The sequence below is a fragment of the Stegodyphus dumicola genome, chromosome 8 (genome assembly GCF_044657685.1).
Source record: "Stegodyphus dumicola isolate Sdum_Otavi_A_Nest chromosome 8, ASM4465768v1".
Lineage (NCBI taxonomy): Eukaryota > Metazoa > Arthropoda > Arachnida > Araneae > Eresidae > Stegodyphus > Stegodyphus dumicola.
Genome location: NC_140775.1, coordinates 124,861,696 through 124,884,712, shown reverse-complemented (window position 1 = coordinate 124,884,712; position 23,017 = coordinate 124,861,696). Strand labels below are relative to the sequence as shown.

Sequence of the window (23,017 nt, the reverse complement as noted above, 5' to 3'; positions counted from 1 at the left end):
TACGCAAATAGAATTTTTTGGAATAAGTCAGTTCCCTTAGTTATGAAAATACAATTTTTTGTACTTACTCGACATTAAAATAAAACAAGTTTAATTTTGTATTTAAAGTGTGATAAAATTCAGTAAGGTTCAGAATGCAAGACACTTTTTGATATGTATGATTGTCATTACACAAGGCACTGCTATGATTGATTCATCCTTCCAAGTTATACAAAATTATGCTTGTTGCTAACTTATACGTTCTTTTTGTGATATTTTAAATCAGGATGGTAAACTATTTCATTTTTGTCTGATGATGAAGATGAAGGGATATCAAAACACACTCACACATACATAGAAGTGTACATAAATATATGTATATACACACAAACCCATGAAAGTTTAGTTATCTAGCTGAACATTACCCCATGTACAGCACTCTCCTGTTTCCATATATTTATATCACTTTGTTATTGTTTAATAAATTTCCTGTCTTTTATAAATTTATGCAAAGTACAAATTTAATAACCTTTTATTTTATACTAAACCTCCACTCAATAACTTACTTTGCAGTTGCACTTCTTTAACTTACCGTGGACCGGTGGGCGGCAAAGAAATATTACTACCTATATAGTAGACAACAGGTATAAGAAAGGCACCTACTTCCGATTTAAATTACGTAAAAATACATAAGTTATTAAACTAATTTATATGAATGTATGCAAATATTTCTATTTGTACTTGGGAAAATGTAGCTTGTAACATTAACAAAAAAGCAGTTACACAAAAGCCTGCTATTTACTATATATGAGCCACTGCTTAGCAGTAACAAACATTCTTCTAAAAATAACCTAAACAAACTTGATGCTAAATCACTTTCCTCTCCATGAAGTAAAATTAAATCCTATACCAGCAATTCTGAAACAGTTTAGCCTCATGACCCATATGTATATAACTGCTCTGAAAAGGAGTATTTCAGCTTTTAATTTGTAAACCATCTGCAGCATTAAGAAAACAACACAGCAATCTGTGAGAAGGGCAAACTAAAAAAAATTGATGAAGGCAAAACTTGGAAAAAAAAAAGTTTTATAAGGTATTTCTCCCACCTTCTTGGTGTAGTGGTTTTGCACGCTGCGCCGGTATTCAAAAGGTCCGCTTCCCGGCGAAGGCGTTGCTACTTTTTCATCTGTCCGGTTTCAAAAAATTACCTAGTATCTCTACAGTGGCCCCCGAACTAAAAAGGGCTGTGGATGGGATTTAGCGATTGGGTCCTCTAAAAACCCCAGTCGCCTTTTAAAAGGGGGGAGTATATAAGGTATTTCTCCCACCTTCGTGGTGTAGTGGTTCTGCACGCTGGGCCGGTATTCCAGAGGTCCATGGTTCGATTCCCGGCACAGGCATTGCTACTTTTTCATCTGTCCGGCTTCCAAAAATTACCTATTGTCTCTACAGTTTAATCTGATATATTTCAGCCTGCTTAAATTACAAATATGCTTATTTCATTATTAGTTGCATTTTAATTGTTTTTCAATATTATCTTCAAAATTTCACTTTTTAATTCTAATGAATATAAAGCTAAAATTCTAATCCATGCATTAGCTTTAAACAAGCTATATTTTAAAACAAGAAAAATTACAATTTTTTTTCAAGATTCAATATACTGCTCTAGAAATAAATGTTAAATTTTTTTTTTTCTTTGTATAATTTAATACTTTCAACAGAAAATATAGTATAGGATTATTAAATTCATTCACTGAGATTTCTTCCAATTTTCTCTTTCTGTAACTTTTGTCACCTGTTAAAGAATTTGATTTACATTTTTCCAAGCATATGCAATTAAACCCCATGTAGAGAAAAATCAGCATTTCCAATACTAAGTAAGTATTGGAAATGCATGTTTACAACCTTATTTAAAACAAAATTAAGTAAATTTTGTTTTAAATAAGGTTGTAAACATGCTCCAGATATCTGCATTTGAGTACATGGAAGGTGGAAATGAAATAACCACACAGAAATTATTTTCATATTTTCAGAAAGAAAAATTCAGTTTCACAAATTCTGCAGATTTTGAAAGATTTGTCAGGTGCAACAACGATCAAACGAATAGTTCACGACAAAATTCCAGTACTCCACTATTCTATGCAATCTACTCACTTGAAACAAGGTCTCTAAAGGACACAAACAAGGATTTTCTTTTTACTGTATTACTGACAATGAAAAAAAAGTGTTTTTAATGCCAATATGAAGCAGAACAAACAATAGCTGAAACCTGATGAGCAAGCAATATCTTAGGTTACTCTAAAGCTATACCCATGTGTAAGAAAGACAAGTGTATGAGGGATTAAGATGGACATGAGCAATGTTAAACAATAGAAATATCAAAATGTACATAATATGTTGCATATAATTTGCAAATATATAAAAAAGGTAAACAACAAACCCGATGCACAGAAATATTAATAATTATGTGTCACTGGCTTTATAAAGATTTAAAACAGTGGGTTATCTAAAAGTTAGTGATTGATTAGAGGTGCAATTTGAACTGCTCAGCATACTATTTTTGTTCATATTAAAGAAAGAAGCCAAATTGATATTCAAACTTATTTTATTCCCTCATGAATGATAGATAATACAACTAGTTATTATCAAATAAATAAAATACACAAATCTTAATCTAAAGCCATATCTTCATCTTTATCCTGATCCTTTTTATCTTTACTGCTTTCAGAAGACTCTTTTGAGCTCTGTAAAGCTCGAACAAAGGCATCCATATCTAAATATAATACAAAATATAAAACATTACAAAAACAATGGAATGAACACAAAGAAAAATTATCTTCACTTTATATATATATAAACATATCTTTAAAACTACCAATAAACTAAGTTTAATCAAAATGCAGAAATTACAGCAGTTGTAAACAAATAATCTTCATCATACTACATACAACTATGAAATGTTTGCCTAATAAATGATTTTCATTCATGAATTATATCAATTAAAAATTGTTCTGCACTAAGGTATAAAAATACTGGAAACAAATGAATGCTTTCTGTTAAGAATATTACATGGGATAAGATATGCAAAACAATTTAAGTTTACAGAATTATGGTAAATGCAGATATTTATAAATAAATGCTATCTATAGAGTTGTTCAAAACACATAATAAATATACTTAATACGGTTTCTAATTTTAGGATTCAAAATAAGTGACTATAATTCATATGTGGCTGAAATACAGTAATTGAAATATGTCCAAAACTATCTTCCCATGTACCTGCATGTATGTTTTGAAATGATTATTCAAGAACTTATGTGGATTCTTGAGTTTTCCAAGTTACGAAAACTCCCCTAAAAAGTGGATGGAAATAGGAACTTCAACAATCAAGGGTCAGAAATTAGTAATTGGACTTATTCTTTATCTCAGCATCCATACTCTCTACATTTATTTCCACTTTTGCTTCAAAATCGTATGTTATTTTTTGACCTTATTATATCGTTGCCAAATCTGTCAGTTGGCCTCCAATGTAAAAAAAAATGTAAACATTGGATAATATGATTGAAATTATGCATTATATAATGTTTCCCTTAAAGTAACATAAATATATCGTACAGTCAAAAGTCATTAATCCGGACTTGTCGAGACTTCGGCGATTCCGGATTATAGATCATCAGTTTAAATCTCGTAAGATGGCATGCAGAAATTCTAAAATTAAAAATATGAAACCGTAATTTATGAAATAAAGTATAATTATGATCTAAAGGGTATCAAAATTTACAAAAAAAAAAAAAAAAAAAAAAAAAAAAAAAAGCTTAATATTTATTTGTTTACTTTATTAAACATTTCTTTCAATGTAAGTTGTTTAAGTTGCTTCGTTTTATGTGATAATACTTTCTCTTTAATTCTATAAACAGACATAATATCTTGTTCAGTTACAAAGTCCTGCTGTTCAAGTCCCGTTAATTGCTGTGCCGAGAATACTGACTAACTTGTCAATCGAAATTTTTTCATTTTCACTAACCTCTCTGTCACATTCTTCATGTCTTTATCCATTTTTTGCAGCAATCCCACTTTTTGTTTGTTGGACATCGAAACATACTTTCGTTTCGTAGATCCTTTGGAAGTTCCAGCATCGGAAATTCTATTTGACACAATCGAAAGTTTCAAGTTTACTTTTATAAAATTGCTCTTACAGTCTGCAAAAAATAATAAGCGGGATCCAATTCGAAGTTTAAGGAACAACGCAATCATTAACATTAACTGAAATATATAATTAGATAATTTTGTAAAAGAATGAAAAAATGATATTTACTTCCTAATCAGTGCCTATAATATTGCAATAACTTAAAAGGCTTCTTACTGTTTTTTAAGTTGCATAACGTGTTTTCATAACTTCTTGTCATCTTTATGTTTTATTCGTCTATGTTATCAAATAAATATAAAAGGTATGTTTCTAATTAAAAATTCTTCCTTTCATAGCAGTGTTATGTACCATGATGTGATATGTGTTGGTGTTTATTATATAGTTATGAACATTAGAGTCATTATAGAGTTTTATGTATTTATTAAATATATGTAATCTACATCATTGTGTATTATATAATTTTCCTTTTAGAATATATTACATCGTATTTTTTGAGTTGTTAATAGAACTAGGTACATTTTTCTTTTCTTTTGCTTTAAAAGGTCTTTTAAATCACTTTTTTTTCAGTATGCACGTAAAACTTACTTGAGCTATATTTTTCACATGTATATGATTTATGTGAATGGAATGTGTCTTTCAGGTTAGCTGTTTTCATAAAGGAATTAAAATAAAATAATACCTTTGAAGAATTCTCATAGATAAAACTTTGGAACAATAGCGCTGAAAAGCCAAAGATGGCACACCAAACGTGAACTGCAACCCTAAAGAACGGTTACGAGGAGTCAACCTGCACATCTGGTAGCTCCTTCATTGGTTATTTCAAAACAAACACAACTTCCGACCACGTGACAAACAGCATCGCGCATCGAGTAACCTCTGGCAACCCCTACAAGTTCGACTGATAGGGAAGTGCTTCAAATGAATACGAAAAATCACTCGTTTTCAAAAGTGATCGCTAATGCTGGATACAACGATCGCTGTTTCAATTGAATGAGGCCTTTAAGCTAAAAAATGTATGAGTAATGGTATTACAAGTGCTTAGAAACCACTAACGAAATAGATACGTCCTAAATTTTGCTTGGTTTTACTTATATTAAAACTAGTCTATATCCTTTGAAACAGTATGTTATGTTGTACAATACTATATTTTTTCATTTACCATTCACCTTTTGAATATTAAGGTGTTAGAATCTCTTACTTTTATAGGCACAAGAGAGAAGATACTTATGTATTCAATATATCGTATTGCCGTATTTGGCAGTAATTTTAACGTACAGAAAATTTGTTACTATTTCATTTAATATCTGCAGTATCTTACTGGCACAATTTATCCATTAAATTTAACTAAGTATATATGTATGCTGCATCACTATTCAATTTAATGTAATGTTCAGGATTATCTTGGAACACATTACATATGGATGCAGGGGCTCTATTGTATACATGCACATACATTGACCTATATATTCATTATATCTAGAAAATTCCAGGACTGAGTGCACGTTAGGAATCAATCTATAGAGCAAAAAGATGTAAACAGGTTTTAAACTCAGAAACAATGTGAGTGAAAATCTTAAAATGTTTAAAAATGCCTACAGAGAAATACTGCAATGTTCTTTCTTGCACTTTTGAGGGATGTGGTATTATTAGTTTTATAACAGAAGAAAAAGAGTAGATGACCTACATGTCGACCACTCTTTGTATATGAATGCTGGAAATAACTGAAAACATTCAAGTTTTAGCAGCTATGGCTCACTGAATGAAACGATACCTGCAAATGAGCTAAACATGAATATGTGTAAAGTTTATGCAATTCTGAAACAAGATTTGTGTGCCACTAATTCTGATGACTGAGCAAAGGCAATGCAGAATTGAAGCTTGCAAGTATTTAATCGAGGGTGCAGATAGTGATTCTTCTTTCTTCGCTTTCAACTGCAACTAGCAATGAAAGCTAGTGTTATCAATATGATTCAAAATGAATGAAAAAAAAAAAAAAAAAAAAAAAAAAGCAACACAGAATGGTGACTACCAAGCTATTCAAGACAGCACAAATTCCAGTTTACAGAGAGTCTGGAGTCAAAGTAATGCTAAATGCTTTCTTTGACTGTCATGGATTAATATACCACAAGTTTGTTTCTCCATGTCATACTATGAAAAGAATACTATACAGCATTTTGGACAAATTGGTAAAAAGAGTACATCTTGTTACAACCCAATTTTGGAAGAAGGGTTCCTGGTTTCTCTTACAAGATCACACACTACTGTTAATGTGAAGCAGTTTTTGACCAATTAGCAAATCGTAGAAGTGAACAACCCTCTCTATTGTGTTCATTTGGCATCATCAGACAATTTTTTGTCCTGAAACTGAAATATGCTATGAAAGTGCATTAATTTTCTAATGTAGAGAACATTCAACAAAGTGGGAAAGCAGAATTTCAAACCGTATCTTCAAATGACTATGAAATCTTTTTTAAGAACCTTCACAGTCACACAATAAAGTGTGTATATGCTGGAGGTGATTACTTTGAAGAATATCAAATTTTTATTTCCTTTATCTATTTTTCTTAACACTTACTTCAGTCTTTCAGATTTTTAGATATAACCTGTACAATGTCCTTACAATGAACAATGCTTTCAAAAATCACACTGTCGAGATAATTTACTTCATAATCAGCATATAAGTGCCATTAGTCTCGAAACACGTTTCTTGTCCATATCATTTTCGTGCCTGAATTGCTTTTCAATTTGCTGCCACCAAATGTTACTGCAATGTATTATTTAAAAAACATTAAATAACGAAGAATCTGCATATATATTATATTCCTCCCATTATGGAAAAATGATGGCACCTAGACCCACTGAATTTTTAATACACGCAGTCTTTCATTCAAATGTGGACATCTTGAAAGTGGAATATTTAATTTTTTTAAAGACTGATTTCATATTTTGTACAAATTTAACAATTTCAGCGATTTGAAAATTTATATTTCAAAGCGTGGTATTTAGATCATTTAAACATTATTCAAGCAGAAGCACTTTAGTACATCAAATTAATACATGTAAAGCCATCTGACATGCACATGCCTTCTTTTCCTCACAAAACATTTTATAAAAACTGTACAAGGCCGCCCAGAAGGTATAGTGGTTAGGGAAAGCCTGACTGCAATACCAAAGGGCCAGGGTTCGAATCCCGGAGAAGACATGGATGTACAATTATCTGTCCCTTCATAGGAGGTAATGGTGGCTGCCTATTAGGTGCATCCACATCAATCCAATAGTCATCACTTCTGGCCTTAGTAGTGGCCAATGCCGTTATAGGCAAGTGCCCACCATTTTTTTTTTATAAAAACTGTACAGCTGTCTTTACAGATTGCGTTGTTTGAGCCAACAGGATGTATAATATATATATATATATATATTTAAAAACATATATTAAGATATTCAATAATTAAATAAAACTTCATAATTTAAAAGTAACTTGACATGAATAAGATTTAACAACAGGAACACAATTTTTTCTCATGGTATAAAACTTACCACCAGAATTGGCAGCAGTAACAACATCTTCTGACATTCCAAACTGTTGCATCAAAGGACCAAGCTGACCTGACTGCAGAGCAGCACTAAACATTCCTAGGGCCTATATAAATACAAGGATCATTGCTATAAATCTCAGAAAAATAAAAATTTAAATGGGAAATTTAGAATTAAAAACTGTAACATTTAAACAACAAAATTTTTTTTTTGCCCAGGTTGCCATGTTCTTTGAAATGCGAACTTTGTATTTTATTTCTGAAGAAGATCCTCTAAATTCTTTGCATTTTAATAAGTAAACTATAACATATACCATGATCAAAATATCTAAAATTCACCATAAAAAAGAAATTCAAAGAAAACAATTATTGTTTCATAGATTGTGAATACATCCTTTTGAAGAGCTAAAAAACCAAATACAGAAATGAAAAAGAATAATATGTTTTTCAAGACAACTTGAGTTCATCATTATAAAATGATTCAAAAAGAAAAGAAGTTAAATAATAATAGTAATAATAAATAATCAGATTTATTCTCATAACATTATTACTATTATTGCCATAATAGTAATAATGTTATGGCAATAAATCTGACCACAACATTTTGTCAGAAATAAAATCTAATTCTTCAGATACCATGTAGCAAACAGAACTACTTTCATAGCAGGTTAATGCAGTCTCATAACTTTTTTTAAAATTCACACATGCAAAAAACTGCCATTTAATTATATAAATATCACACCTAAGAAATACCATACACAGAAAAAATTTAAAACAAGATTAAGAAATATAATTGGTATTTTTAATAGTGACTGAATATGCCCTAAAGATAAATGCAAGTAAGTAGTAGCTATAAATGAAATGGATTTACTCTAATATGTTGGGGACTTCATGAGCTGGCCACTATAATGAAATAAGTGATAATGAGTGAATATTATGATGAGTCTCTAATGTATATCTTAAACTGCAACATTAAATATATATTAAATATTTTAAAATCTTCTTGTATGGTTAGGTTGATAAAATCAATGTACAAAGAGAATATTAAAAGAGTGGTTTCTAGCTTGTGATGTCTTTGGCAATCCAGTTTACCCTTCTTATCAATAAAATATTCAAAATTAATACAAGATTACTACAAAAGATTTAAATTATGTTAATACAAAAAAGACATAACGAAAAACAACTATGCTGAAAGCTGGAAGGGAAATGCACAAGCAGGTGTAAAGTTTCTCACCAGCATTTTGTTTGGTGATGTAAAGAAATAATACAGGGCACATTGCTCAACAGACAATACATGCTGCTTAGGAAAACACATTTTGTTTTCAGAATTCAGCAAAATAAAATCCATTACTATGGTTCAATGTGAATTTCAATTAAACTTCAGGCAATCTTTTTTTGACTGATATAATCAATTCAAAAGTGAGGGCCATTAATGAAAAGGCAAAGGTATTGGTGTAACTTCACGTTACTTGCAAATAATAAGGTGAATATATTTATAGTATCTTCCAGCAAAGTTCAAAGAAAAAAATTCAACAGCCTTCAGTTTTTGAGGGAAGTGGGGAGGAAATGCAAAATCCTCTAAAAACTACCCATACAAACTTCATTTGTTGAAGCATCTAACTGAACTTGACAAAATTAAATGATTTGATTTGTGTCCTAATGAAAAAAATACTATGTTGACTGCCTCATAGCTACTAATAAGCCATTTCACTTGCGTGTGAAAATTAAAAAAAAAAAAAAAACAATATGTTGGATTTTTAAGAACTAAAAATTCCAAAGTAACAGAACATATGAGATTTTCATAAAGTAAATGTATTTTGTGCCTTGTCTAATACAAAAAGTAAGATTTTTTTTTTCTTTTTTTTTCCCCCTAAGATAAATATCACTGAAGCTTCTATTCATAATATGCCAAATCTTTGCCTGATATCCAAACTGGAGAAGAACAGCAACAACTTCAATCTTTAGTTGGATAGTATGTCACCACACTAGCAAGCCTATGTGAAGATTATCTCCAAAAAAGTTTTCCACAGATGTTGAAACAGATAGACAATAGAGTATAATATGCCACTTACAGTGTGGCCATTCAAAAGTTCTTGATTTAAATCCCTAATTAAGAAATGAATAGGAATTTAAAAAATTATTACATAGATGTATGTCCTGCAACCAAGGTTCGGTTTTTTGGTTTATGTACTTATGACAAAGCCTCAAAGGCTATCTGCCTATGTCTTCGTGGAGGAGTTTCTAAGAAAAACTGGCTCATATATATGTTACACATGGGGAAAATTCCAAAAATGCCCATGCAGCCAGCCTATTTGCAGGATTCGAATCTTGGACCGAACTACCGGCATTCAGCGACTTTACCGTTGGCAGGCCTCCTGTGACTAAGGATGCCAACATAGAACATTCATAAATTGCTGCAATAAACTTGCTGACTTTTTGTATAAATTTAAAAGGCTTACATTACATTTTTTAAACATAAATTTAATTCTTATTTCTTAATGCTTAATTCTTATTTCTAATTTACATGCTGCAGTTAAGTAAACAGCATAATACAATCTGGATTCCACAGTCAATGATTCTGAAGTAGTAATTTGCTATTTTGTGGGTGAAAGATCTTCTCCCTTCTTAACTTACAAAATACGCAAACATTTAATATATTCAACATGATACTTTCTGCTTCCTCGTTTGAAGAACTATGATTGTGTACCCCCCTCCCAAGTATTCAATTCTTTCATACATACCTGCATAGTTCTTCCTTTGGAATATTTATGTTATATGCGCTGAAATACCTGATATAGTGAATTAAATTAGATATATAAACAGAAAGAAAAAAGGTAATAGTTTAAAAATATAAAATTTGTTAGATAATTAATTCATATACTGAAATACCTGTTGAAATTGAGGTGACTGCACAGTAGAACGCAGCTGGTCACTAGGTCCTGGTGAAGCAATCTCAGTTGATGGAGGAAGTAGATTTCGAACTCTCTCCATCAGCTCTTGATTATTGAAAAGTGGCTGTAAAGCTTCTGCAGTAATAGCTGAAGACAAATCAACTGTGAATAGATTTTTTTAAGAGATAAAGATATTTATCACTCATAATCAAAATAACTCAATTTTTCCATTTTTTCAGCAACTGTTAAGTTTACTAGTGAATTACATACTTTAAAATAATAATAAAACTGAATATAAACAAAATGTAGATACACCCAACTCTTTATTTACACAATTTTGAAATAACATGGTTCACCAATAAGAACAAATAAACTTTTTTACATGAATTTTTTGTTCTAGCACAAATCCCTTCCAATTTTTTAAAATTCTAATTTTGACAGTGTGATCAGAATTCGATTGGTTTATGCCCACACATGTGTTTAATGACTTGGCCTATTTCAAAGTTCTTTGACTTGTTTACTTTGTATTCCAGTGGTTAAGGGGAATACCTGAATTTTATTATCATTTTTTTTTTTTTTTTTTTTTTTTTTTTTTTTTTTTTTTTAATCTCACTGTACTTCAACTTGAACACAGAATTTTTAACTTAGTGTTAAAGTGTTCAGTTTGTAGGATACAATAAATAATTCCAATAAAGTTCTAAAAGTTGATGGTCAAATTAGTTTTGAGGGGGGATTCGATGGTGAAATTTCCAGTATAATTTGTATTGGTCGTGATTTTTTATTACTAAAAAGTTAATATTGTGTTAAATTTTCATTTTATAAAAGATTACTCTTATTAAAAAAATGACTAAACAACAAAGTATTGTGAAGAGACAAGCAATTTTGTTAGAATCTAAAATAAAAATCTTAGACTGTCTAAAGAGTGGTGAAGGTCCCCCATCTGTTAGCAAACCTTTTGCTTTTAATGAAGTGATTAAAAGAACAATTAGGAAAAATGAGAATTTCATTTGAGAATGGTTCATTTGGTAGCAAATAAAAAGGCACAGATGATGGCTGATCTGTTTACATAATGGTTCAACAACTGCTTTGTTCCTGAGGTCCATAAACATATGTAAAAAAAAGGTTTGGAATTCAAAATACTTTTGCTCTTTGATAATGCACCCAATCACCCAATGCTGGATCATTCAAATATTTAAATGCTGTTTTTGTTGCTTAATACCACCTTGTTGATTCAGCTACTCAATCAGGGTATTATAGCAACATTTGAAATATAATACATAAAGCAAACATTTAAATGTATTTCAGATTCAGTGAAAGAAAGAAATTTGACTGTTGTGGAAACATGGAGAAAGCTTATGATTATGGTTTGTATTACACATGCTTCTTTTGCCACCAAACAGTTACACAGGGTTCGTACACATTTCTGCACATGGAAATTAAGTACTTTTAAGGACCATTACTGAAAAAATTAAGGACCTATGAGCAAATAGCAAATTAATAAATTCACTTAAAATATTATTTGTGCCTGAACTTCACTTTTGTAATACCACGCAAAAAACAATATAGATCCATAAGTGGGATGCATTACAATTAAACATAACTTAATTAACATAATTATTAATTAGTTTGAGCATAAAATATACTTTATGAAATTTATCAAACAGCATTAAATATTTTAGACTTACAATAGTTCAGTATATTTGAAAGAACATAAGTAACATTTTATTTACATTTTACTAATAGTTAGTTTCATGTTGATTTTTTTTATGTCTCATTACTTGCTCAATCTAGAGGTTTGGTAAATAGCAGGTAGATTTTATGTCAAGCGTCATAGTTTAAAATGAGAAGTAAAATCATAATCAGAATAATTTATAACAAAAGACTGGCTGTTGTCACCGCTGCTCCTTATGTAGAGAGAGACCTGCTGATCAGAACAAAAGAGAGGCCTGATGTGGGCACGGTTAGCTAGTTTTGAAAGTTAGTTGGGCTCTGTCTGTTGCGGTTAGTGTCGTAGCTCCGTGTAGAGTTCCAGGGGTTGTAACCAAGTTAATATACTTTAAGGCTCCAATAAGCCACTAAAGCACCAGAGGTGACACTAAGTTGCTTAGTATTATTTTACGTCTCACTAGATACTAAGAATAAGTTTTACATGAATTTTTACATTTTTGTGTTTAAACCTTGTGCCACGCTAAGGAATAATGAAAGGCAATAACTCACTTCATTATGCAGAGATAATTTTTAAGAGTAAGCAGTTAGTTATAAATTAAATTAGGTAGTTAGAAAACCTTAGTCAGTATGGATTTACATGATTACTATTAAATGTTACTTATTTTTTAACAATATTGTTAAAAGTCCCTATTAAAATCACAATCTAATAAAATTTCACACTTTAAAATAAATGCAATTTATGTCATTGATTCTTAAATGATATTAGGATAATTACATATTAAAACATTTATGTTTTGTAGCTTTGTAGCTTTTAATGCTCTTTGTAGCTACAAAACATTTATGTTTGGTAGCAACAACACTCAACAAAATATTTATGAATCTTTTTAATTTGAAGCCTTCCCAGACATTTTGGCTTAATTTATACCAATTTTCTTCTCTTTAAACATGTTTCCTAACAATTAAAAATCTGATTGAATAGACAAACCAATGTTCTGACTAGTTTCTGCGTACTTTATCTCCTAAGTTGTCAACCTCTCCACAATGTACCTATGAGGGTTTAATTGATCTGGTAAAAGTTAAATAGTCCAAAAACTCCTGACAGACGTGAAGCAAGTTATCGCTATGTCTCAAAGTAACTACAAAGTCAGACAAATGTTTAAATAAGCCTCTTATTTAAAAAGAACTTAAAGGCATGCTCTTATGCTAACCAATTCAAATGCAATTTATGGTGATGTAATTAAACAAGAACAATCAAATTCAAACAAAAAAATGTGAACTAGTGGTCAAAGACTATACAATTTAATTTTAATTTAAGCTGGCTCAGTAACTCTATTGTCATAACAAATTCAAATGTCAGCAGCGATAATGCAAAGACAAAAAGTTGCAAATTATCAGAGCTGGCAGGAACTAATGCAACGAGCAAGTGGAGATCAAAAACACATTCTGTCTTACACGCCAAAAACCTCAGTTTAAAAACTTCCTAAGCGATTTACATTCTGGGGAGGAAAGAGAAATGGGAAATTATAGTAAAGGCTGAAATTATAAACAACTGGGTAATTTACATAATAATACCTGTATATATATTTGAAGAACAATTTTCTTTCTCTGTATGTTCTCAGTTTCTTTCTTCAACACGCTTCCTTTTCATTTTAGAATTTTTGGATTTAATTAAAGATTTCTGTTATTAAAAAAAAATTAAATGCATTTAGAATGCATAGAAAAAGCTGCTAATTTTATTTCTTTAGTAATATGAACATTCAGGAGAAATAGGAAATACTATATGTGGAAAGGGCCGGTTACAGAGCTAATGTGGCAGAATTTTTAGAATTTAGTGACACACTGAGCAACAAAATGTAGAAATGGAAAAACTTTTAGAATTTAGAGCAGGCATTGGAAGCAGAATTTAGAAAGGCACTAGTCAGCAAAATTTAGGATCTACAGAGATAAGTTTAATATTCCACGTGATTGCACCAGGTGGGAAAATGCCTAGCGTCATACCTGTGTATGATGCATTAAGTCATATTAGATGAATCTTTTAAACTGCCAGTTTTCAATTTCTTTATTAATAAAAAATTCCTTTTTATAATGCCTGTCCATGTCATAAGATTAGAAGCATTTTTAATATTTTTCCTACTTGTGTGTCTAGTGAAAAGTAGAGAAAATAAAGGGAAGAAAAGCATGTTAAGAAAAAGATTCTAGTATCAGAAGTAAAGCATTCAAATATTATGTTTTCATTGTTCTTCCAGATGTTCTCCAAAAAATAAGAAATTCATTGCAAACTTTCTGCAAAATACATCCATTATGTGTTAAAACCATAGAGACATTTTTCATTTTGTCACAATTTTCTAAAATCTTCTGGAATGGTGGGTCTATAAATCTTGCTTTCAAATCCTTCTAAACTTTCCAAGTTGCAATGTCTAATGTCCGGAAGAAAAATTATGCCTACCGATTTTGTAACAGCAAACAGCCGAAATACTTTTTAAAAAAATCAGATGGAAAAAGCGTGAAATTAATTTTATAGAGAAAACTTATGCATATTCTGAGAATTCTGAACACTCTGAGAAAACTCTTATCATGAAAAAATTAAAAAGAAGATATTTTTTAATTAATATGTTATTTTTTAAATATAATTTCAATATATTACCATTATTTTAATGATATTTATCAATGTTAGAATGTATAAAAAAAATCGTCAAAAAATTCCCAAATCATGGAAACTAAAATTTTCTATAGAAACTGATCTTAAAAATCACCAAAATGTTGATAAGTCGCCAAATTTAGAGCCGTTCAAAAAAAGAATTCACATCCCCAAAAGCGAAAAGTTGTTTAAGAGCTCTTCAGTAGAAAAAGTGAAATAATTTCGAAATACTTGTTTCAATACTTCTCGAAATACTTCTTGCTCAGAAACTCGAGTATCCCACCATTTATATTAGAAATAGAAAATCATAACCCATTCAAATAACCATATATATTAGTGAATCGTCAAAAATATACCTCTGAACTGCTAATTCACACTCAAAATGACAGTCGTAAAAACAGACAGAAATTTCACAGGATTAAAATTAAGGACCTTCTGCCGGTTTTGGCCAAAATTAAGGACTTTTAAGGACCAAAAATCAAATCCAAAAAACTTAAGGACTTTTAAGGACTCTTAAGGACCGTATTAAGGACCGTACGAACCCTGTTACAGCAATCGATCTTAAATGTTTATTGGGGGGGGATTACCAGCATGTGTCATCAGTAGAAGTTTCGTAGCACAAAAATCCCCCATGTATTCTGAAATTATAACTCTCAAATGCAACTGGTGGCAAAGGTTTTAACACATTAAAAGGCAGGAGTCGTAGTACTACAATTTATCTCGACTGTAGCTTAAAGGCGGGAGTCGTAGTACTACCATTTATCTCGACTGTAGCTAGCGCATGGATTGCTAAAACACATTGCGCAATCCATGCGTCACTTTCCATTTGTATTTAGTATATTTTGTGGTTTGAAGCTGTTCGATTGTTCAAATTTTACTTACAGTATGTTCTGAAATTCTTCAATATGGTTTCACGTGAAAATAAAGATATACGAGGGCCATCCAGGAAGTAGATTACGTTTCCGTCTGTGTCCGCTAGGGGCGGGGCTAGCGCGGCCATCTTGGGGTCAGAGCGTTGCGCAGCTCAGTCTGCATCTAGCCGTGCTAGTGAGAGGTTCGTGCTGTGCTCCGTTCAGATACTGTGACGGTTTGAAATGTCTGCGTTAATTGAAAATCCCGCGAGCTGCGAGGTGCGCTCAGTAATAAGGTTTCTGACTGCAAAAAACTGTAAACCGATAGAAATCTATCGGCAGCTTCGTGAAGTGTATGGGGACAACATTATCACTGAAGGTGGAGTGCGTCAGTGGGTCATAAGATTTCAAAATGGCCGAACCAATGTTCACGACGAAGATCGAAGTGGGAGACCCAGCATAGTGACCGCCGAACTTCTCGAAAAAGTCGATGCTAAAGTCCGTGAAAATCGAAATTTCACAATAACGGAACTTTCTTTGAGTTTTCCACAAATTTCGCGAAGTTTGTTGCACGAAATCATCAGCGAAAAGCTTGGTTACCACAAGTTTTGTGCAGGATGGAAGGCAAGAAGAGGTAACGAAGTGGTTGAAGGCGCAGGCGGCCGAATTTTTCGACGAAGGAATTTCCAAGCTCGTACATCGCTACGATAAATGCCTTAATTTGTATGGTGACTATGTAGAAAAGTAGTATTTGAGTGTGGCTTTCATCTGTATATAATAAAATTTGTTTCCTATACTTTGTTTATTTTTTTATTCCAAAACGTAATCTACTTTCTGGATAGCCCTCGTATATGCAGACAATTTGATGGACATTGAAGAGCCACAACCTGGTACATCGAACTCGGCACCACGGACTCCACGATATAAAATTGATCCGCCTGGACGTCTTTCGCTAGACATCAAAAAGCACAAATTAATTCGGATAGAAAATAAAGGCAAAAAGTTATATGCCCAACGAAACTGCGTAGTTTGTGTGGCACATAAAAAAAGAAAGTTGACTTGCTTCAAATGCGAGTTTTGCAATGCACCTCTTCACCGTGGCGAATGCTATCAACATTATCACAATCATAGATTCTTCTTTAAAACTTTATTTTTATCTATATGTACTTTAAAACATTTTTTGTAATTTGTGTTTAGTTCTTTTTTAATATTTCTTGTAGTTTTAAGAATTTAAATAAACTTTTTTAAGTCTAAATTTTTTATTACCGCTCTAGGATGAAAAACGATGGGAAGCGGTCGCCACGTTTCCTATCATACTTTCAAGATCCCCCGCCTCTAATGTGTTAACAACATGCAAACAGCTGACATTGAAGAATTGATGCAAGAAAGGCCTTTGGATGGGGACGATTTGATCAAATTTATGAAAGTTTATAATAATATAAAAGTCAATAATGATGAAGTCAAGTTCAACTATTAACGGCTGATTTTATTCGCGAGGGCTTGAAATTTGCTACAAGTATAAAACAACATTTTCTTACTTATGCCAGGACTGTCATTCTCACTTGTGACACAGAGTGTGCATTAAAATTCCAATGTCATCTTAAGTTTTGTGTAGCTGGATATCAAGAAATATATAAGCAACTAAGAAACAAACAAACAAAAACAAAAAAGTCGCTAATAACACACTTTGTAACAACAAAACCAACAGAAGTCGTTAATAATGAACGAAGCTCTTCATTTGAATAAAACCCAACAGCTGTGCAAGACATTTCTGATCTATCTATAGATGATAGCATTTTTGATCCAGCTTGTAATAAACATGCACGCTTGTTGTCAAGTAGCAATGAATAGTTGCGGAATTGATTTTTATTCCTTATTTCAATTTACATTTTTATATGTACTTATGGACTGAATTTTCACCAACATTTTTTACAATAATTTAATTTTTTTTGGTCACAAAAATGAATTGTTTTTGTTGTATAAATATGTAATATGGATTTCATTATAACTTTTTCACACTTTTTTTTGGAAACTATTTAGCGTGTTTTCATCTTGCATGGTTTTTTACAGTTGTGGAATATATCTCCAAATTAACCAGTTGTTGCATGTATTTTTTCACATGATTTTCTAAGGAACGTATCTGTTGCGTAAAAAAAAAAAAAAAAAAAAAAAAAAAGAGTTGGGTGCACTTAAAAAAATAAATAAAAAAAGATTTCCTTCTTTGGGGGGGGGGAAGCAGATTAATACAATTATTAAGAAAATTATTGAACAAAATAGAATTTTACACACATTAAAAAGAACAGAATTCAGATGTTTACATATAAGTTGGTTATAATAACAGAAATAATGCTTAATGCCTTATGCAATAATAATTACAACATATAATTTTATGTTGTAGCAACCAATACATAATGAAACTCTGCTGCTTGCAGCAACACTCACTACCTGGAACAGTTCTAATTAGCAAAATACACAAAAATCAGTATCATACATTTGCCAGATGACGGAAGGGTTAAAATATGGGCCAATATTTTCTCCTTCATTCAAGACTGTTTAATTTAATATTTATTACTATTTGAAATTGCACTACGTAAAAAACAGAAATGCCACATCCTTGAAAATGCAGACAAATAACATTCACTAACTCTCCTTAATTAGGATCACAAATCAATGGTTCATATACGAAGTGAATGAAGTTGTTACTGCTGTTTAGTAGAAGGGCATGCTTTACAGCATTACACTGCACATAAAATACATTTCGGGTTATCCTTGAATGGACATAAATGCAGAAATCTTTTATAACTTCACAGGCCTTTGCTTATTAAAGAATCAGTCTTAGCGATCTTTTCTTGTGCTTCCTAGAAATGTTATACGACATGATGTAATTATGTGTTGCGACATCTACAATAGTGCCTGTGTGCATATTAAATCACTATGCACTAAGTGCTTCCATTTTTCAATCAAACCTTACAGAAGGTTTTAAAAAAAATTTTTTTTAAGAACATTTACAGAAGACAGAGCAATCGTATTTTTTGCTTGTCATGTATGGTTCTTCATTCAAATCAGCTGAACCTTGTGACTATTGGTTTGAAAATTTACAAAAACATTAATGCATCACCCTGACAGCATGGCTTGGCAAAAATATAGCATAATGTGAATCAATGTAGCATTAGACTTGACATGCATTTGTAGTATGTTAAACAATACAGTACCTGAATGCATAATGAAATTGAATTAAGCTATTATAGTCAGGTTTCATCTCTTTCCTTGGTTAATCTTCGGATTACAGTAAATTGGCGATTTTTTGGCGACCAACCCTGCTACAGCAACCTGCTAGTTTTTTTTTAACTCAACATTTCCCCCCCCCCCAAGAAGTAAAGGCTTTTTTTTTTTCTTTTAACTCAACATTTTTTTTTCAACAATCTGCAAGCCGAATTACGCTTATGCTAGAACTTTTATGGAACAAAAGTGCTTAATCATGACGAAGATTAGGTGCAAAATTGGGAGAAAGTGCAGAATCACCCACTGCTTGTCACGTTTTAAGAATTGCACATACACGGTATCCATGTACACGTCGACCTATTTTCACTTTAAAAAAAATCCCAGAATTGCACAAAAATGGCATTGCGCACACTCTTGACTTTATCCATGTAAACTGCTAAAGTCCTAGCTAGTAACCTTTATCGCCTTACCAAAATGTCGCCAAACTACTTGTTATCATATTCCAAAGATTAGCCCTTTCCTTTCTTATACAAACAATTACATAATATTCTTGGAACTGAATTTTTGAACTTCTGTTTCTCTTCTCAGACATTGCTTAAGTCATTAAGAAACTTTACACAAATGGAAAAACAGCACATGGGCATTTTATATACTTTATCATTAGCAATGTGTATGCTATGGTTTTGTCTCTGAACAAGCTCAATGCTCTACGTGAGAGATGGTCATAACGTAAGGGCTCTTCGGTGTGTGTACATTTTATTGATTAGATAGAACACCACAAAAATCCTTAAATGTGGACAATTTAACTGCATATTAAAAATATATTAAATTGTTTGGGCACTACTTTAGAATGACATTACATATAAAATTAATATTATTGTTCATAAAAATAAATATAATCATTAAATTTTCTTCAAACTGCAATTATGGTTGAGAGGGGCCAATAAAAATGTTTTCACCCTTTAACTAAATTTGCAATTTACTACATAAAGAATATCAGTTCTGTAAATTTTTCAAAGTTAGAGAAAACAACAAAAAACCTTATCTAATCATAATTAAATTAATGTGTAATTCTCTTTCATTCTTGAAATAAACAATGAAGCAAAAAAAGGTTTTGCAAATATCACATATAACTTCTTTCCCACTAGCTATATGACATGCTCCAACAACAAAAATGCACCAACATTTTTAAAATACCAAATATTTAATAACTATAATTTAGAACTTATTTTCTTGAAAACAATCTATTTAAATTTTAAGTTCTAGTCGCATCTTTACAAAATACATGCACTTCATTTTCAGAACTATGCATTTTATGAACACAAGTTTGAAAGTGAAAATTACCCAACTTGAATACTTTTAAAGAGGGGCAAAGAATATTTTGAGCAATAAATTGTAACAAATATTTCATTTGAATTAAATGAAATGAAATTATAAAGAAACATTCGATTGTAATAAATATATCAGTAAGTTAAACCACATATATTTGGAAAAATCAAAATCTATAAATCATTTCTAAACTTACCAGATGGCTTCTGGGAACTTTCTGCTTGAGTTGGCACTGTGAAATAAGCAAAATTAATAGTAAAAATAATAATAATAATAATAATAATACATCTAAGAAATATTTCATAAATATGATAAATGTCCATTTCAAGAAGACGTTGAGAAAATGATCTCGAAAAATGGGAGGGGCAGCACAGCATTATACAAAAAAGATGCACATCTGTACCTTTAACATATAATCACAGTAAATAAAAATAAGCCTAAACTGAACTACTGAATCACAACATTTCCACACTTTAAGCTTGGAACAATTAAACTTACCAAAATATGTTTCCCAAACTATCACTGCTAGTGAAATTTTCTTGTGCTTAGTAACCATTAATTTTATTTCTTTTGTTTCCACATTTTAAATTTGGAACAATTAAACTTATCAAAGCATGTTTCCCAAACTATCACTGCTAGTGAAATTTTCTTGTGCTTAGTAACCATTAATTTTATTTCTTTTGTTAAGTATGGTAAGAAGTTACTGCGTTTTTTTATTTATATACATGCAAAAAATAATAAAAGACATATAAAGTGGATTTATTTTCATCTTGTTCCCCATATAATTAATTATACAGTATTTATATATCAATGAAGGTAACACTTAAAATGTAACAATTTCATAGTAAAATACATTGTAAGGTATTTTTCCCGCTTTCCTAGTGTAGTGGATCAGCACACTAGGCCGGTATTCCAGAGGTCCGTGATTCGATTCCCGGCAAAGGCGCCATATGTAGAGTTCCTCACTTTGTAAATGTAAAGTTATTGTTGAACATGAAGAACCTTAAGGACTGTTAAGCGGATAATCGCTTGAGTTCGTGTGACAAGAAACAGCAAGACGAAAGTCTAAATAACCCTTTATTATTCAAATAAGATTTCTGGAGTGTACAATAAAAGCCGACACTTGGTCTTTAACTTAAGAGGCTAAGAAGTAAACCTCTTAAGTTCAAGTCTTAACTAATCTAAACTAAAAGATATAGCTGAAGCTATCAGGATTCTAACCAAGTTGGCCTCTTAACACTAATTGACTGTGAAACTATCAAGGGCCTGATTATGGCCAAGCGTAATAACAGCTTTGAGAGAGAATCAGAGTTTCTGATTAGCGTGCATTGGCCTTTTGGGCTACTCTCTCTCATAGCTATTATTACGCTTGGCCATAATCAGGCCCTTGATAGCTTCACAGTCAATTAGCGTTAAGAGGCCAACTCGGTTAGAATCTTGATAGCTTCGGCTATATCTCTTAGTTTGGATTAGTTTTAGTTTACTTCTTAGCCTCTTAAATTCAAGCCCAAGTGTCGGCTTTTATTATACACTCCAAGACGGAGTTTTTTTTTTTTTTTTTAATTTTCGCTTAACAGTTCTTAAGGTTCTTCACGTTCAACAATAACTTAGCATTTACAAAGTGAGGAAATCTACAACATATAATATATATTCAATAAACAAATATATAATAAACAAATATTCAATAAACAGATACATTTATTATTTTAATAGTTATTTACTTCAAAGGTTTCAATGCACACATTCAAATTTTTGATCATTCACTCATACTGCTGTTTGTCAAAAAGTGAAATTATTTAAAGCAAGACTATATGATGTTTTCTTTCAACTGACAAATTTTAGCTTGCCCCCCAATTTACAGCAAAGCCTTTCTTAGAAATGTTGCTAATAAGAAAATTACCATCACAACAGAAATAGGTACTTTTTCGTTTTGCTGGCGCAAACGATAAAGTCGCCAATAATGATACAACTGATGCCAAACAGAATATCTTTGCTGGTAACCGTTTTCGCTTCATTTTCAAAACAAGTCGCAGCCATTTCTTATCAGATTGATTGTTTCTTTCAATACTGGCATACAATTACATAGAATTTTTACAGAAGATAGTTAAATTTTATACCCTACATCATTTGCAGTAATTAAGTCAATTAGGATGCAACACACCGCTCCCCCGAAGGCAAAAAAATAGGAAAGGCAAAATTAAGGGTTAAATTCCTCAATTATAATGAGAATGCACTAGCAAAGTAAAGCACTGCAGTTTTACATAAGCTATTCATGCGAATTGAAATAATTCTTGCATTTACACTTGTATTCCATATTAAGATATAACTTGAAATTAATGTAGATAATTACTGAAAGAATTACATTTTTATACCGTAGTTTACGTGTGATTGGGCTTGCGTGATATGAAACGCCAAATTAAGATGATGTACCATGAAAGCATAGTAAATTCTTAAATTAATGTCTTTTTATAAATTTATTGTTTTTTACACAATTTTAAACGATATTAAAATGTTTATGCCTTCAAAAGAAAAAATTTTTAGAACTAACATTTGTTAACGGTTTTTATGTGTTGTTGCCAACAAAGTGTGCTTGGCAAAATTTGCACAGGCGAAACTGAAAAGTACCCAGAAATGTAAAATTTATAATTACACAAAATTTTTTTTTTGACTTCTTAACAATATATATATGTGTGTGTGTCAAATAATTTTCAAATGAAAAATCCCACCCTCAAATTTTACACATCAATTTAATGTACTAA

General features: G+C 31.2%; 1 protein-coding gene across 1 annotated transcript in view; it reads right to left on the bottom strand.

Moving 5' to 3' along the window:
* Positions 1–2,566: 2,566 nt before the first annotated feature.
* The window catches only part of LOC118202009 (proteasomal ubiquitin receptor ADRM1-like), a 42,847-nt gene continuing 22,396 nt past the window's right edge, over positions 2,567–23,017 (bottom strand). The window contains exons 5-8 of the mRNA XM_035374167.2: positions 20,455–20,490; positions 10,549–10,712; positions 7,664–7,766; positions 2,567–2,752 (exon numbers count right to left, since the gene is read on the bottom strand). Coding sequence (XP_035230058.1) covers positions 2,649–2,752; positions 7,664–7,766; positions 10,549–10,712; positions 20,455–20,490 — 407 coding nt within the window. The 3' untranslated portion in view covers positions 2,567–2,648. The remainder of the gene's footprint in view (positions 2,753–7,663; positions 7,767–10,548; positions 10,713–20,454; positions 20,491–23,017) is intronic.